General features: G+C 35.6%; 1 protein-coding gene across 2 annotated transcripts in view; it reads left to right on the top strand.

Annotated features, from left to right (window-relative positions):
* The first annotated feature begins 591 nt into the window (after positions 1-591).
* Positions 592-17,588, top strand: part of LOC135711801 (uncharacterized) — a 29,088-nt gene continuing 12,091 nt past the window's right edge. Inside the window, exons 1-3 of one of the 2 annotated variants that reach the window (XM_065234764.1) lie at positions 592-713; positions 963-1,092; positions 11,958-12,066. In XM_065234764.1, coding sequence (XP_065090836.1) covers positions 11,981-12,066 — 86 coding nt within the window. In that variant the 5' untranslated portion in view covers positions 592-713; positions 963-1,092; positions 11,958-11,980. The remainder of the gene's footprint in view (positions 714-962; positions 1,093-11,957; positions 12,067-17,588) is intronic. The other variant, XM_065234758.1, reaches the window with a different exon arrangement.

A 17,588-nucleotide genomic window follows, 5' to 3' on the forward strand; every position in this document is an offset into this window, starting at 1 on the left:
TGTCGAAAATTGAAACGGAGCTGGTTGTGACCTATGGAAGGATGAGGCATCGATTACATTTTTCACCGATGCGATGAAATCTGCTGCTGTGCGAGCGTCAATTTTGATTTCTCTGAATGTGGTCGAATTTTTTGGAGGATGATTTACAGAAACAGTTCTGCACGATGAAGAAGAATTTGTGCTGATTGACACAATTCCCTGCGAATGATTTCAAAGGAAGGAAACGAATCAAGTTAATCAAATTTTCGACCGAAAAATATAGATGAGACCTAATGAAAAAATAATTGAATTGAATGGTTTGTTTAGTGCGACAGAATGAATTGAGTGCCAGTTAGGTCTAACTAAAATGTTACAGTAATTCTAACCAAAATACTTACGTTGTTTTTTAAACTAATTTTTTAAACTAATAATGTTTTTTCTTACCCTATTCCAAATGATCACTTCTACTCGCATCTAAAGTGCGAACTGTTTTCACTGTACGTCACCCATCTAGTAAAAAGGCGAGCAGCACCCAGCCGGCGCGTTTCCCACCGAGCAATGAGCAACAGGGCATCTGAGAAGTTAAATTGATCGGTCCTTTTCTCAGTCCATCCACAGTGCTCGATCGGTTAACATCTTCACTGGACTACTAACTCGGCATAGTGTCGCATTCGTTGTGCAGTGTGAGCCGAAAATTTCCCCCCAGCAGAAATAGGATCCGTCTCGGAGGAGAGGTTTGTTTGGTTGTTTAAGCTTTTCCCGAAAAGAATAAGTGATAAAGATTGCCCAAGTCAAGTGTCTCTCAAGAGTGTGTAACTTGAGAAGTTCGTCTTTTTATTCCATTCGTTTGAAATCCCGTAACATTGTCGAATTGCACCAAATGGTGCAGTCAGCACATACATATGTTCGGGGTTTGAATGAAGAAGCAGGCAGGAATGTTGTGTCGCATTACATGTAGAATTTATGCGTTTTGATTTGTTCAGTAGTGCACAGAAAAGTGATGTGTTTGTTCTTTTGAACCGCAGAGATATCCGGAGACAGGCGGCCGAGCAGTCTGCATTGGTCCAGTGACGGGACTGCACGTGTTCTGTGTTTTTGGGAGGATTGTAAAGTGTGAGTACATCTAATGTGATTTTCAAATTAAAATAATTAATATATTTGATTCACATGAATGGCACCTTCCTATCAAGTGCTACTGTGCTTACTGTGTGTGTGGTTTGATAATTGTCAGTGATGATGATCCATGAACTCCTCATGTAGGTACTTCTGGTCTGTGACCAGCGAACGGCGGCTATCAAATCTGTACACTGTGCGAGAGATTATCAGTTTTCGCGTAAAACGCGTTGTGAAAAAGGTCAAGTCCGTTTAGAATGTGTTGCTGCTTTATTGCAGAGCTGTTTCTTCTATATCAGTCAGTCAGCTGCGAAATGTTTCCTAGATTGTGAATTATTACCAAGCTCCTACATATGTTGTGCTTGGCTAATTTATTTGTCTATTGCCTAAGAATGATAGCAGGGTGTCCCAATTTATGTTCTTGATAAGTTTACCAACAATATGATAGAATAGGGTGTTAGATACAATATAATATACAGGGTGACTGGCAATTCGTGTTACACCCGAAAAGAGGTGCAAGTAGACCACATTTACAGCAAAAAAATTACATGGCAAGGTAGGAGGAAAAATCATTCCTTACCGAGTTATTGATCTATTTACTTTTATTGCCGAGCAACACTACCACCTTTTGCTCGGGCACTCGCGAATATTACCAAAGCCCACCAGGGCGTAAGCATTGCTTGGCTACTATGATCAATCTTTGTTTACTAACCACTTTATTAAATTGGCCTCACAGGCTAGCTGTCGGATGGATTTGATCAGGTTCTAACCATTTAAAGTTACAACATTTTTTTTTGATTGCTTATGAATACCCGAACAAAATGCGACACTTTGAATCAGTAGAAAATTAATTGCTCAATAGCTCGGTAAGGAATGATTTTTCGACCTACCTTGCCATGTAATTTTTTTGCTGTAAATGCGGTCTACTGCACCTCTTTTCGGGTGTAACACGAATTGCCAGTCACCCTGTATTTAAATTATATTAAAATATGATTAAAGGTCGCACGCTTAAATTAGATATGAAATATTTTTTGAAGAACAACTTCCAAGAATGTATTTTAATAGTTTTTTTTGCTCAGGTCATAAATTGCTACGACCAACACAATGATCTTTTGTTATAATTCAAAGAGGTAGAATAATTTTCAAAATAAAGTTGCTCAATACCACTGGATTACCAGTTTGAATCCCCAAAATCAAAGGTCAGCCTTGGTATGGGTTGAAGAAATTAATTTCCTTTATCTAGAAGCATCGTTTAAATTCAAAATTTCAACAACAAAACTACTCAAAAATTATCTATTATCTGGAGGATGATTCAAGCAAATAAAAAAAAACTGATTCAATTAAAACTGCAATACGAAAACATTTATTATTTATCTGACTATTGAAAAGTGATCAAGTTGAACATTCAAATCAATGCAATCTTGAGCATGATTCAGATTTAAATATTAAATGGTGCTTCTCGTTATCAGTATTCAGATCATACTCATTGCTATGTTCAGCAAATTCAAAGTGCATTAAGGAGCCTAATTGTTAACAACAATAGAAACGTACTTTTCTCAGCAAAGTTGTTCATCATACAATTTTCTATCTTTTCGAGGGATAAAATCAGATAGGGGAAATGGATAAAATGTCGGTCTACATGCCCCTAATTTGGGCCTATACATAAATTCAGCAATCGACTAAATTTTCAATAGCGATCAAAAATATCCATTAATACCGTCCCAATGACGCGTTCATCTAGATAAAATTGACAAATAGCATATTTTTAGCGATGGGCCTAATCTAAGATCCATAGGCCAACATTAGAGCCAATTCCCCTGTTTGATAAAAATTTTTGATGAATAAATGCCATTATGTAGAATGCTATTTTTTGCTTTAGTTTTACTATTATTATTATAATTATTATTACTATTATTATTATTATTATATTCGGTTTAATGCCGCCGATACACTTGTATGACAAACTATGCACATAAGCATTGTTTGTACACTGAAACCTCCGTTTACGAAATCTTTTTTTACGCAGTATTCAGTTTACGTCCCTGATTTTACGAAGTAAATTCCAAATAACGAGTTTTTTTTGCGATTCTGGGAAACTGGAAAATACTGTAAAATATCCCACAATATGGGTATGTTTGGAATCAAGAAGACGTGTAGGGACTGGACATCCATATCTGACGCCATTTTGAAATTCAAGATGGCGGCTTCCGGTTAGCTTGAGCTTGAGCTTGAGCTTGAGCTTGAGCTTGATTGACCGCCCACGGTTGCTACTCTGTTATTGCCAGATCAGCTGTAATTACACAGAGAACCAATAGACGATGCTTGGGACTAGCAATCATCCTCAATGTGTAAAAACTGGTGATCTTAAATTAGGCAATACCAGCGCCGGCCGCGCCCGAACACAGGTCAAGAAAGGAATGGGAAGGATTGTGTTGACATGACACTCGCTTTGATGGAAGCCGAGAACACCTCTGCACTTCCACGAGGAATCACTGGGATGTTGGATAAGAGGGTTGGGTTTGCAGCAGGGTTCGTTTTGGTAAACGATAAGCTGAATTGATGTCCTAACGATCATATAACGCGAAGGAGCTTGGGACTAAACCCACGGTCTTCTGCTCAGTAAGCAAGAACGTTTGCCACTAGGCAGACGAGCACCTTTTTAATCACCGAGTTGCTGTTATTACCATGTAGTCGTATTAACAAATAAAACGATTGACGAATCTTGAATGTGGATGGGCCTGAGATTAGACTCATGATGTTCTGCTCAGTAAGCAAAAACGGTTGCTCTAAGGCCACCGAGCCCCTCATATCACATAATACCGTTGCTCAAATTTTTGTATCCATTCAAACCCGGAACCAACGACAACAACGAGTTTCGCAAAATACACGATACACAAGCGATTTTACCATAAATCTCTTTGATATGTAAGGACCTGGGACCGCGTTTTTCTGCTCAGTAAGCAGGACACTGTAACCGACGATCTTTCAAATCCGAAAACTAAAAACTACGAAAAAGTACTTAGGCCTTCATTAAGTTCCACTTTCACGCGACGTTCAATGTTTCAATTTGCTCTTTACGTATTGTTCAGGCTATAAGTAGGCTCTTTTCAAAAGTTACGCGAGAAATACGCACAATCGTCGCCTATACCTCGCAAAACTGGTTCCAAACGACAACAAAGGCATAAGCAACGATGGATTGTTGAACTTTGCTGGCTGGTGTAGTGCTGCTGAAAAAAGATAAGTCTATTATTTTGGTTAGTGATAGTTTGGATTTGGGTCACCCCACGTTGTGTTTAGGTTAGTATAAATAAATAATACTATTTAGTCATATAAATCACCACAGCTCATTATCTTCAGCGTTATCGGTTTTCGTTTCTGGATCTTTAGTTGCCTCTGTGATATACTTACTTGCGGCATACTATTTTGGGAGTGTATATGAGCGTGTACCATGTACGGTAGCTCATCTCTCATCGTGATGGTGGGACATAGTAGACAAATTAGAGAGAAAACAAGGAGGTATTAGTATTAGTTATATGTAAACAAACAAAACAAAAGAAGAGAAGCAGACAAATAAAAAAGGGATGAAGTAGATAACAAATAAAAGAAACGTAGGCAGATTATTAGAAAAGGCATTATCCGAGACTCGGCAATCAAATGTCACTCCCGCCGAGATCTCAGCGAAACCCCCTCCCCGCCGAGACCCACACAGCCGAGCTCGGTAGAAAAAAATAAGTGTGTAGATAGATTAGTAGGAAAATAAATAAAACTACTTTATGACTCAAAGTGCAATGAATGAGCGTTAGTTTCGGGATCATTTCAGTGTTAGAGTTATGTTAGTTTTGATCCGTAATCAGCCCTGCTGACCCCTCCAACATTAGTTGCAGGCAGTGGTTGTTAGATAATGCGGCACTGTAACTACTACTATTTTAGAGGTATGATTCGTCAAGTTTATACAACTCAATGTTTCAATTGAGCCAAACTATCTACCTTACAATTACAAAAGCAAACCGAAACTTACAATTATATGCAAATGCAAAATGAAACTTGACACATCATCGTCAATCCCCTTATTACAGGGCAGGGCCTGACGATTTGAATCTAATTTAATTTTGATCAGTGAACGGGCACCATATGGTACATTTTCTCAACATGAACCTATCATTTCCAGCCTATCTGAACTATTTAATAAATGGAAGCCTTAGCATGGGTTACGCTCCCCCTAAGCGGGCCCTCCGCATCCTGTCTCTGTCTTATCTCAAATACAAAATGCCAATGGTATGAATGTATCTATATATATTGGTCAGGCTTCAGAATCGTCCAGTGGGCAGTGCGCTCTACACTCCAAGTTACCTTTTTTCAAATTTACCGCAAATTTGATATTTTACCCATTGAGTGTTGATTAGTCACAATGAAACATTGTGGCAGAAGTTGAGGTTACTAGTGTATTAAATAATCTAGGTCCTATTTAGGATTATATCTGAAAAATCCAAATCTGGCCAACGCCCACCCTAAACCTAAACCTGTTCTAATCCACCTGAAATGACTAACGTATGGAAGACTTTGACTACCCAGCCATGCAATAGTCTCATTCCGTGCCTTATGGCAACTTGATGATTCTATTGCGCTCATCTTCTTGCACCACCCAGGGGAGACTTGGTCCTGTACCCAATGCTTAACTTATCTCCTTTCCACTCAGCTACTCGCAATTTCTTGTGATATAGTTGGCGGAATATTATTATATGAGACAATTCAATGCAGACGTCTTTCCAAATTTGGCAGATCGACAGGTAATCGGTGAGTTACCACGATAGTTGCTATTCAACAACTCGACAACGTCCCATCGTCAACGCCTGCTATGAGAATTTCCCATTGCAGACGCCAACGAAATGACGTCATCGAGCTATCGATCAACTACCCTGGTTATCGCCTGGTACCTTATAGCACGATGCTAGGAGGCGAACCGGAAGAATCGATGAGCTACCTCCCCCATCAAGATGGCGGCTTCCGGTTATATAAAAAACTGTGATATACAGGTATACCTCAATATACTCTAAAGGGCCACCCACATTAGATCCGTTTGCGTTGCGTTGACGTAAATTTGACAGTTAGATAAAATATTTAGCTGTCACTTTGCCGCAACGAGTCCGATCCGGATCTAATGTGCGTGGGCCTTAAGTGCATAATAACTAATTTTACACGTGACGGAATCTATCTTTAAAAAAAAAGATGAGACGTAAACAAACATGTCATGTAATGCTATTATGTCTGTTATGACTCAACTTTATGTCAAAATTGACGCTCGTATATGTCACTCTCAGAGCGCCTAAATTTACATGAATTTTTCTAAGTGTGTAACGTAACTGTCACTTTTGACTTGCATCGCCGATTTCTGGAAAACGATCATTCAAACAAGCAAAGTAATAACATCATCGGACAATACAATTGTTATTAGTGAGATATTGACGATGAAAGTCAAAAGTGACAGTTAAGTTATATCGATGTTGTACCCCAAATACCCCACAATATGAGTATTTTTTTTAAATCTGAGCGACGTGTATGGACCGGAAATTTATGTCTGACGTCATTTTGATATCCAAGATGGCGGCTTCCGATTTGAAAAAAATCTGAAAAATACTATCAAATACCCCACAATATTGGTATTTTTAGAATCGGGGTGACGTTAAGGGACTGGAAATCCATATTTGACACCATTTTGAAATGCAAGATGCCGGCTTCCGGATACAGAAAAACTTGGAAACACTGCCAAATACCCCACAATATGGGTATTTTTGTAATCGGGGTGACGTGTAAACCCCGGAGATCTATGTCAAATGCCATTTTGAAATCAAAGATGATGGCTTCCGGTTAGAGAAAAACTTGAACATTCTGTCAAATATTGGTCAATATGGGTATTTTTGGAATTGGGGTGCCGGATAGAAACCGGAAATCCATATCTGACGCCGTATTGATATTCAAGATGGCGGCTTCCGGTTAGAGAAAAACTAGGAAATACTGCCTACACGGAGAACAAATTCGTAAAGTTAAGATAACAATCCTAATTGCTACTTTCACATGGACAAACAACAATGAAAGAAACCTATAGTTATTCCAATAATATAACTTTGATCAATTAACAACAACAATTATAACAAATGTAATTTATTTATATAATTAGGTTTTAAGTGATCATCATAAATCTATATACTTTTAACTTGCAATGTGTAGAGCAGGCGATAACATAGCTGGCTCTCACGCAGATGAACAAGGTTCAAATCTAAGTTGAATGTTTTTGTTCACTTTTTTTTAATGATTTTGCAGTTGTGTTTTTGAGATCGATAAAGAAGCAAAACAAAATTCCTAAATATGTCGATAATGAAGAGCAGTTCGTTTAATAAACATTGTAAAATTTTGTTTTCCCAACAATAGTTTTCTTGAATCAACTAAAGCATAGTTGCATTTTGAAGTTAGACGTTTGTTCATCTACTGAAAAATATAGTTGAACCAACTATGGAATAAAGTTGTTGCCATCTATATATATGTAGTCAAATCAACTATAGTTTCGAGTTATCCCTAAAACAATTGAACAATATAGTTAATTTGCCCGGTAAAATAATTGTGTCTGCTATCATTTGTTCCCCGTGTAATTACCCAAAATATGGGTATTTTTGGAATCGGGGTGACGTTTAGGGACCTATTGCCGGCACCGGTGGTGTAGTGGTAAGCGTGACTGCTTTCTCACCCCAATGGGTCTGGGTTCAATCCCAGTTGAGGTCGGTGGGATTTTTCTGAGGCATAAAAATCTCTGGTCACGTCTTCCTTCGGAAAGGAAGTAAAACCGTTGGTCCCGGCCCATGTGTGTTTGAATGGGTGTGATATCCTACGCAGGTGTGGAAGCTGTCTTCCTGCACATTCGATTACCGTCAATGGATGGCAATTGATGTCCGTCGGTGATTGGCACTAGATTGCAGAACAGAGGCCGATGTTAAATAAAGGAAAAAAAAGGAGTTTAGAGACATAAAACCATGTATGACTCCATTTTGAAATTCAATATGGCGGCTTCCGGTTAGAAAAAACCTGGTAAATACTGTGAAATACCACAACATATTGGTATTTTTTTAAGTGGGGTGACGTGCACGAACCGGAAATTCATTGCTTAAACCATTTTGAAATACAAGATGGCGGCTTCCGGTTACAGAAAAACTGGGAAATACTGCCAAATTGCCCGCAATATGGGTATTTTAGGAACACAATATGGGTACGTGTAGAAACACGAAATCTGTGTCTGACGCCATTTTGAAATCCAAGATGGTGGCTTCCAACTACAGCAAAACTGGGAAATACTTTGAGTGCGTTGGTTTATTTCATTTTAATTCCGTTATAATTGCTTATCTTTTGACAGATACTCGTATTCCGTCTGCTACTTGCCGACTTGATCATATTTATTTTATTTGAGATGTTAATTTAACTTTAGTTTTTTTTTCTGATGACGGGGAATTAATAGGTTGATTAAAAACAATTATGAAAAACATTAAACTTCCAGAAATAAACCATTTTTAGATAGTTATTCCTTTTCCTAATCGCTTTCATACACAAGCACATAGGTATAACGAGGAAATACTTCGTCATTGTCACTGGAATCATTAGATAGATCTGGAATTAATATACCTATACATATAGCATAACAATTTCAAACCCTGTACAATTGAAACTCACCTGAATTCTCTTGCCTAGATCCTTGACATGAGTCCAACAGTCTACACTGTACAAAAATACTGAAATCGGTATCGTGGTTTAGTATGACATTTTGTTCATTTTGTGGTTCCAAATAACGGCACATGAGGTGGAATTTGACAGTATATCACTATTTTTCTCGAACCGGAAGCCGCCATCTTGGATTTCAAAATGCGTCAGACATGGATTTCCGGTCCCTAAACGTCACCCAGATTTCAAAAATATCCATATTGTGGGGTATTTGAGAGTGTTTCCCAGTTTTTCTGCAACCGAAAGCGGCCATTTTCGATTTAAAAATGGCATCAGATATAGATTTTCGGTTCCTACACATCACCTACATTGGGGTGGGGTATTTGACAGTATTTTTCAGTTTTCTCTAGCCGAAAGCCGCCATCTTGAATTTCAAAATGGCGTCATACATACACACTTAGAAATAACTACTTTTACACGAGACGTAATTCATATTGGATGTAATTCATGGAATGTAAACTAACATTTCATGTAAAATTAAGTACCGTAAAACGGGGTATCTTTGATAATGCGGGTAACTTTGATAGTAGAATACAACGATTAAATTTACTCTCTGCGCCTTTTCCGAATTGAAAACATTGGTTCCATATTGTAGCTTAGGGCATTTCCGTTGATATGATAAACAGTTTTTAATTGTAGGTGTTACATATTTTACAAACATATTAAAATTCAATTTTCTTGTTTATCGCCTGTTTGAAAAAGCACTCAAACCATCACTTATGAAATGTATTTTCAATATAGCCATCACAAATTAAATGTAGTACACTCAGGTCTTTTTTTACACGGGGGATACGTACCGTGTAAAAAAAACGGTGTAAAAAAATCCTACGAGATTTTGATTTTTCGCATGCTTAAATATTTTTAAAAAATCGGATTTTGATGCCATTTGTAATTAAAGCATGATATGGTCCATATAGACATATTTTTAAAAATTCTGTATTTACACCAAAAATTGTGATTTTTTTTAAGTATGTCATTCGATTACCTATAGCTTGAAACGGATAATGTGATTGGAATCAAGTCGATAGGTTGTATGGTTGTCGAGAAATCGTTAAAAAAGTACCGTGTAAATCGTGGAAAACCGTGTAAAAAAAACCTCGTAAAAAAAACCGTGTAAAAAAAGATTTCAGTGTATTCTTATTAGTTATGATGTTTTCGGATTATATATTCAAAGTTGCATATTTCAACAACTAAATTATTTGAGTTTCACGCATTTTCTTCTACATTCAACGAGCATTATCAAAGCTACCCAAATCAAAATACTGATGTTCGGTCACAAGACTAAAAAAATAGTGCAAATGATTTAATTTCCGTCAAGCATATTACTGACGAATTGACTCAAGTATCATCAGTACTTGTATTAAAATAAATAAAATTTGAAAAACATTAATTGCTGTAAAAAATATTTAGAATATACTTAAAAAAAACTATCAATGTTACCCCGTTTTACGGTATTCTCAAACCGAAACATAAGCAACTCGACGAAGAGAACGTTTGATTGAATTGATTTTATCGTATCTTTCAACTGATTCGTATGTCAAAAGGGCCGCTTTCATGTGTCGGTCTCAGGGAACCGAAATTTACATGACGTTTCCGTAGTGTGTAGATTTCCGGTCCCTACACGTCACATAGATTTAAACAATACTCATATTGTGGGATATTTGACAGTATATCACAGTTTTTTTTATAACCGGAAGCCGCCATCTTGGATTTTAAAATGGCGTCAAACATAAATTTCTAGTCGCTAAACGGCACCCCTATTCCAGAAATATCCATATTTTGGGATGCTGACATTATTTCCCAGTTTTTGTCTAACTGGATGCCACCATCTTGGATATCAAAATGGCGTCAGAAATGGATTTCTGGTTCCGTAAAACGGGGTATCTTTGATAATGCGGTTAACTTTGATAGTATAATGTAAAGATTAAATTTACTCGCTGCGCTTTTTCCAAATTAGAAACATTGGTTCCATATTGTAGCTTAGGGTATTTCCGTTGATATCGTAAATAGTTTTTATATAGTATGTGTTACATATTGTACAAACATATTAAAAAACAATTTTCGTGTTTTTCACCTGTTTGAAAAAGCACTCAAACCATCACTTATGAAATGTATTTCCGATATAGCCATCAAAAATTCAATGTTGTATTCTTATTGCTTATCATGTTTACTGATTATATACTCATTCAAAGTTTCATATTTAAAGAACTAATTTTTTTGAGTTTCACCCATTTTTTCTACATTCATCGAGCATTATCGAAGTAACCCCAAATCTAAAAACTGAAATTGTCTCACAAAACTAAAAATATAGTGCAAATTTTTTAATTTCCATTGATCATATTACTAACGAATTGACTCTTGGATCCTGAATACTTGTTTTAAAAATATAAAATTTGAAAAACATTCATTGCTGTTAAAATTATTTAGAATATACTTTAAAAAACTATCAATGTTACCCCGTTTTACGGTTCCTACATGTCACTCCGATTCCAAAAATACCAATTTTCAGGGCAGTTAGTTTTTTGTTCATAACTCAAAAACGGCAAGAGACACCGCTTTGAAATTTCAACCTGTGAAAGATAGTTCTTTTCTAAGCATTAATGAAATAGTTGAAAAAATTGTCATCACTTAAAAAAGGGTTTTCCTGCTTTTCATTGAAATTTTCCTCCATGTTAAAAATTTTCCTAGGAAACATTTGTTAAGCGAACCCCACACATATCAATATATATTAACGCGAAGGGGAATTATTGACGACAATATTGATGATGTGAATATAGGAATATTGTCAATTTCGATGTATTCACGGCAATACAGAATGTATTGACGATACGGTTATTGTCAATAAAATCAATCCTGTAGGGTCCACTTTAGATTATATTTTTTTATGAATTGCTTAGATAATTTCGTTATCATTTGTTCTACGAAGTATGGTTCATGAGATATGAATTTTCAAACTACGGGAAAATCCGAAATCTTTTACTAAAGTTTTCCCAGAAAATTGACCATCCAATGCTGGTGCGTTTTCTCTATATGATTAAAAACAGTTTATTCTGTTATTTTTTATTTAGTTTATTTGTTATTACTAATTATATTTTGTTTTACAGATCAAACTGAAGGCTAATCAACCATGGGGATCAAAACGAGTACACTCATTTTGGCTGTGTTATGTATGATATCATCACAAGTGTTTGCTCAACAAAGGGTAGATGTGACGTAAGTACAATAAGTAATTCCTTAATAACTTTGGTATAAAAAATCTTTAAAACTAAACAAAGAGTAAGTAAGTATGTCAAACATTAATTGACTGGACGGTTTCAATTTCAAGATATTATTAGCCACTTTATTTGCTTTTATCATTTTGGCTTCCCATCTATATAAGAATTTATCCATTAAAAAAAAGTATTTTACACTTATCTTTAATCCCAAACCCGAATAACCAAAACATTCGGTGGACGGCAAAACATTCCTCAGAATAAATTAATTGTCAGGCTGTTGTTCTTGAAAATTGAGTGTTGCACATTTTCCAAAAAAGACATCTTAATTACACACGAAAATCCCCGCCACCATAATTAAGTTAACTGTGGCATATCATCAGATCGCAATGCTGTGCAATGTGCCTTATGACTCGCTCCGAAGGGATCCGATACGATCCATTTCCCTCCAGCAGATCGTGATGGCAATGAACTCATTAATCGTTTGAGAAAACATGATGCAGTAGCATATAGTGTTTAGTTTCGAAAACATGGCAGCGAAGACAAGGATCTAATTGGTCATAATTGATGCTGATGCTGAGTGTTGGACTCGCTGGGACTTTTCAGTTAGATCAAAAAGTGTCACTTTTTTCCCTTTGCGCTGGCTACAGCGACATTCATTGCCAACAACTTGTACTCATTCATCCGTTCATCCATCTATCCATCCAGTTCCTGGATCGGACGGCTATGCGGTACTGTGCTAGATGATGATTTATGGCATTCGGGAGCACTCGTGTGACACTCTCGAGCAAAGTGCGTTGCAATACTTTCTGTTCCGTATACAAGTCGTCGTTGTCGGTCTGCTTGGCTCTAGGCATACAATCATTATGGCAGTCAAGTGTTAAGAGGCTGCGCCCTGACGCAACACGGCTCATTGAAATCTAGCACTGAGTGGACGCACGTTTTTCAAAAGATAATGACATCTCTCGTTCAAACGTTTTTGCTACGGGATTGTTTTGAAGTCTGTAAAGCGGGTTATTACGATAAACTTGAATGAGCGTTAAAAATTATTGAATTAACATATGAACATATTGCGCATTTTGTACCAAAGTACCTGTACTCCTGTACTAATAACTCAGGCATGTAAAATAAACTTTGAGGCAGCTAGCTGCGACATTAGTGGACGAAATGTGTTTTTATAGGGTAATTTTTAGCATTTCCTTTGTCACATTTTTTGTCACAAAGTAAGTGGAGTAGATCTTTGTGTTGAGATTTGAGCAGAAGTTTTTAATAGGATGCAGATGAGAAACATAAGGAGGTTTGAAACCTCGATTTCAACTAAAAATACTGCATATATACGGGCCCGTAAAACGGGATAACATTGATAGTTTTTTAAAGTTTATTCAAAATATTTTTTACATCAATGAATGTTTATCAAATTTTATATTTTTAAACCAAATACTGAGGATCCAAGAGTCAATTCGTTAGTAATATGTTAAATGCAAATTAAACCATTTCCACTGTTTTTTTAGTTTTGTGAACGAACTTCAGTTTTTTTGATTTGGGGTTACTTTGTTCAATGAATGTAGTAAAAAAAAATGGGTGAAACTCAAACAATTTAGTTCTTTGATTATGAAACTTTGAATAATCAGAAAACAGCATAAGCAATAAGAATACAACATTGAATTTGTGATGGCTATATCGGAAATACATTTCATTATTTATTTATTTCGTCAACCAACGTAGACAAGTACATATTCGAATACAGTTTTGATTTCTTAAATTTATTTATTCATTTCGTCAACTTTGGACAAAAGTATAATTTTGGTCTTTAATAAAAATTAAGCAATGTCAGCTTTCCTATTTTTTTATGAGTTATAAAGCCTTATGGAGTAAAAATATTGTTTTAGTTTATGCCGAGACATTGTAAAGTCAATGGTTTCGCAGTATTGATTGTAAGAGGCCATCATGCGGTTTAATGGCCCATATTTTGCATAATTTGTGCGATGATGTTTTATGGCAAATAAATTTCGATTTCGGAGTTGCCGAGTAGGTGCATGGAAATTTAATTTTGATAAAAATTATGGGGAGTCAATGTGCTGCGAAACGATATCGTTTACATATGAAACCATTGCATATTCACGGCACTCTTTTAATGTTTGTATGTTTATGCTTCATGCGTGCTTCATATGATGGAAGAAGAAATGATGTCCAACCTAATTTACGAAGAGCGTATAATAGAAATTGTTTTTGTACGGATTCTAATCTTTCTTCGTGCGTGATTGAAAAAGGAGACCATACAATGCTGCAATATTCCAGTATTGACCTCACATAGGCAATATATAGTGTTTTAATTGTGTATGGGTCCTGAAAGTTATAGCAAAAGCGCTTGATAAAGCCTAGCATGTTATTTGCTCTGTGAATAATTGTGTTGTAATGGTCTATGAAAGTTAGTTTAAAGTCTAAGATAATTCCTAAATCCCTAACTCTTTCACATTTTTCTACATTTTGATTTCCTAGTGCAATTGAAATATTTGAAGTTGTTCTTTTCCTGCTAAATGATATTAAGTTGCATTTTTTTACATTCAATTCCAGTAGACTTTTTTTTTGGCACCATATGTAGAATATGTGTATTTCATTCCGGAATATATTGATGTCTTCTTCATTTCTTATTTCCAAAGAGAGCTTCACGTCGTCGGCATAAATAAGCAATTTAAGTTTTTTTGAAAATGAAAGAAATGTAGTTTACGTATAGAATAAAAAGAAGAGGTCCCAAATGAGAGCCTTGGGGGACGCCTGAAGTGACTTGAATTGAACTCGATTTCTTTCCGTTGAATTTAATTATTTGTTGGCGGTTAGTTAAATATGATTCAAGCCATTTTAGGAGCCCTGACTCAATTCCAGTTTTTTGCAATTTAAAAAGTAGCATTGATATGTCTATGCGGTCAAATGCCTTGCTAAAGTCTGTATAGAGAGCTTCTACGTGGTTTCCATTATCCATTGCATTCAATGAATAGTCAATAAATTCAAGTAAATTTGTCGAGGTCGAGCAACCCTTGAAAAAGCCGTGTTGCATGTCAGTAATTCTATTTTTGATTTGGAGAAATAATTTTTCGTTGACAATTGCCTCGAAAAGTTTAGGAATGCAAGAGATAATGGCTATACCACGATAATTAAGTACGTCAGATTTTCGGCCAAATTTAAAGATAGGCACTAGGAATGAGCTTTTCCAAGTTTTTGGGAAGGTTCCAGATTCCAGGGACATATTAAAAATCCAGAACAATGGAGCAGGGAGTTCCATTGCTAGACATTTAATAAATACTGAAGGAATTCCATTAGGTCCAGGACCTTTTGAGGCGTCTAAATTTTTTAAAGCCTACAAAATATCCTGCACTTGAAGTTGATTGCGGCCAATGTCCCTTGAAAATTCTGGAAAAAATGCAAAATAATCGCGGTCGCGATTTTCTTCAGAAAATGTCGTATAGATTTCTTGAAAAAAAATTTGCATATAGATTGCAGTTTTTTTCCGAGCTATCACCGACATTTTCGTCAAGATGCATTATTGAAGGAAAATTGTCATATTTTAATTTGGTTTTTACTGATATCAACGGAAATACCCTGAGCTACAATATGGAACCAATGTTTCTAATTTAGAAAAAGCGCAGCGAGAAACTTTAATCTTTACATTATACTATCAAAGTTACCCGCATTATCAAAGATGCCCCGTTTTACGGTACTTCTATTGATGAATTTAAGCAAAGGTACAAAACTGATGATGTAATCAAAAATACTCCATACAATTTGACAGGTAGCAAAACGTCATTATCATTTATCAATATTACCCGGAACACTTGTGGCAACAATTTGCTGCTTCTCTCTGGAATTAATCACTTCATTCGAGCAGTTAAAATGAAAATTTACAACCACTCGAACTTAGAAATAACACAATATTTTGAGATTTTTTCTTCTACATCCACGAGAAAAATAGCCAAGATTTGAGCGTTTCATTAAAAAATATTAATTTGTTGGTCCAGTTTTGATAAATTGCTGGTAGAAAGTTACGCCGAAAGTGCTTGACAAAGTGGTCCATTAAAAATGTATACACCTAATCTACGAAACCAAATGAAAACAAAGATTGATGCGATTGGTTCAAAAAATCAGTTCAAAGGTCAATGAATAAAATGTTACGTAAATTTTCCATAGAAAAAAAAAATTGAAAAAATGTAGCAGTGGAAATTTGGAGTTGAAAGGAACGAACAAGTTTTCGCGTGTAGTTTCCCCACTCGTTTGGCCATATCCACACGGAAAACGAAAATCAATCATTAATGATTCATATTTATTCATTTTCTGAAAAAAAAATCGATTATTTGTACATCGTGTCAATTTTAATATTTTTTTAATGGTTTTGAACAATGTTTGCATTATTTTCAACCAAACCATACAAGAATGATTAAAATTTATAGATGTACAAGTAACCGACATTTGTTTGAAAATGATTAAAGATTAATCATTAATGATTTGCTTTTGTTTTCCGTGTATAGAAAATCATTAGGTATGTTTCTGTACATATTTTTTTGCTTTTGCGCTAGGTTGCTTCAACTTTCCGTGGGGCTGCAACTTTCGTGTAGGGAAAATGTTTAGTCAACATTTCCATCAATATGTTCATGTCAATAATTTCAACAATTCTTTCGGGGGGTCATCAAAACAGCGTCGCTCCTCACTAACATTGTTGTAATCGAAGAAATATTCCCAGTCAAATTACAACCACCTTTAAGCGCCCATTACACATGTCAATATATCGACAAACATCGTATTGTCAATTTTCCTTACAATATTATCAATACATAAATATTGACAACATTCCTAAGCAACACAATTTGTCATAAACGGGTTTACATAACTTATTTATGACAATATCAGCGGTAAACATTTACGTCTAGTCACTTATATACAACTTATTTATACCGAAAAAAGCGCAAGAGGCGGGATCTATATATAACATATGCTTGACTTGTGTAACTTATTTATGACTATAACGCACCTACTGTATTGGACATGTTGTAAACTAATTTCATTCATCCTACAAATGGAATTTGTTTATCATCAATTTACACAACTTATTCTTCTGAGGAGTTTTATCGTGCGAATAAAGTGCCTAAACTTAGAATTCGTACTGCAAACATTTATGCGGTTACGAATTTATGGTAAATCTACACATTCTACTTCTAAAAAACTCATTGGCTCTTAGAAAAAGCTTAATATTATAAATTGAATTGCATAAAAAATCCTGGATAAAATTCCGCAACTTTGCAAAAAACAAAAAAAAAATAGAATATCAACTTTCTTTTTTAATTATCTTACTTTTCTCTGTTACAAAACGTACATGTGATGTTGAAAACACAAATTAAATGTTTTTTTCATTCTATACATTGCTTCATTGTTCAGCCATATTGTAGTGCAGTTTGTAGAATGCATTGAGAAATTTCATAATTGTTATCAAAACATGTTTATAACACGACAAACAAGAACATTACTTGTATCGTA

This window comes from Ochlerotatus camptorhynchus, unplaced genomic scaffold, assembly GCF_037179485.1.
Source record: "Ochlerotatus camptorhynchus isolate MF236.1 unplaced genomic scaffold, CSIRO-AGI_Acam_v1.1 ptg000038l, whole genome shotgun sequence".
In the NCBI taxonomy this organism is placed as follows: Eukaryota; Metazoa; Arthropoda; class Insecta; order Diptera; family Culicidae; genus Ochlerotatus; species Ochlerotatus camptorhynchus.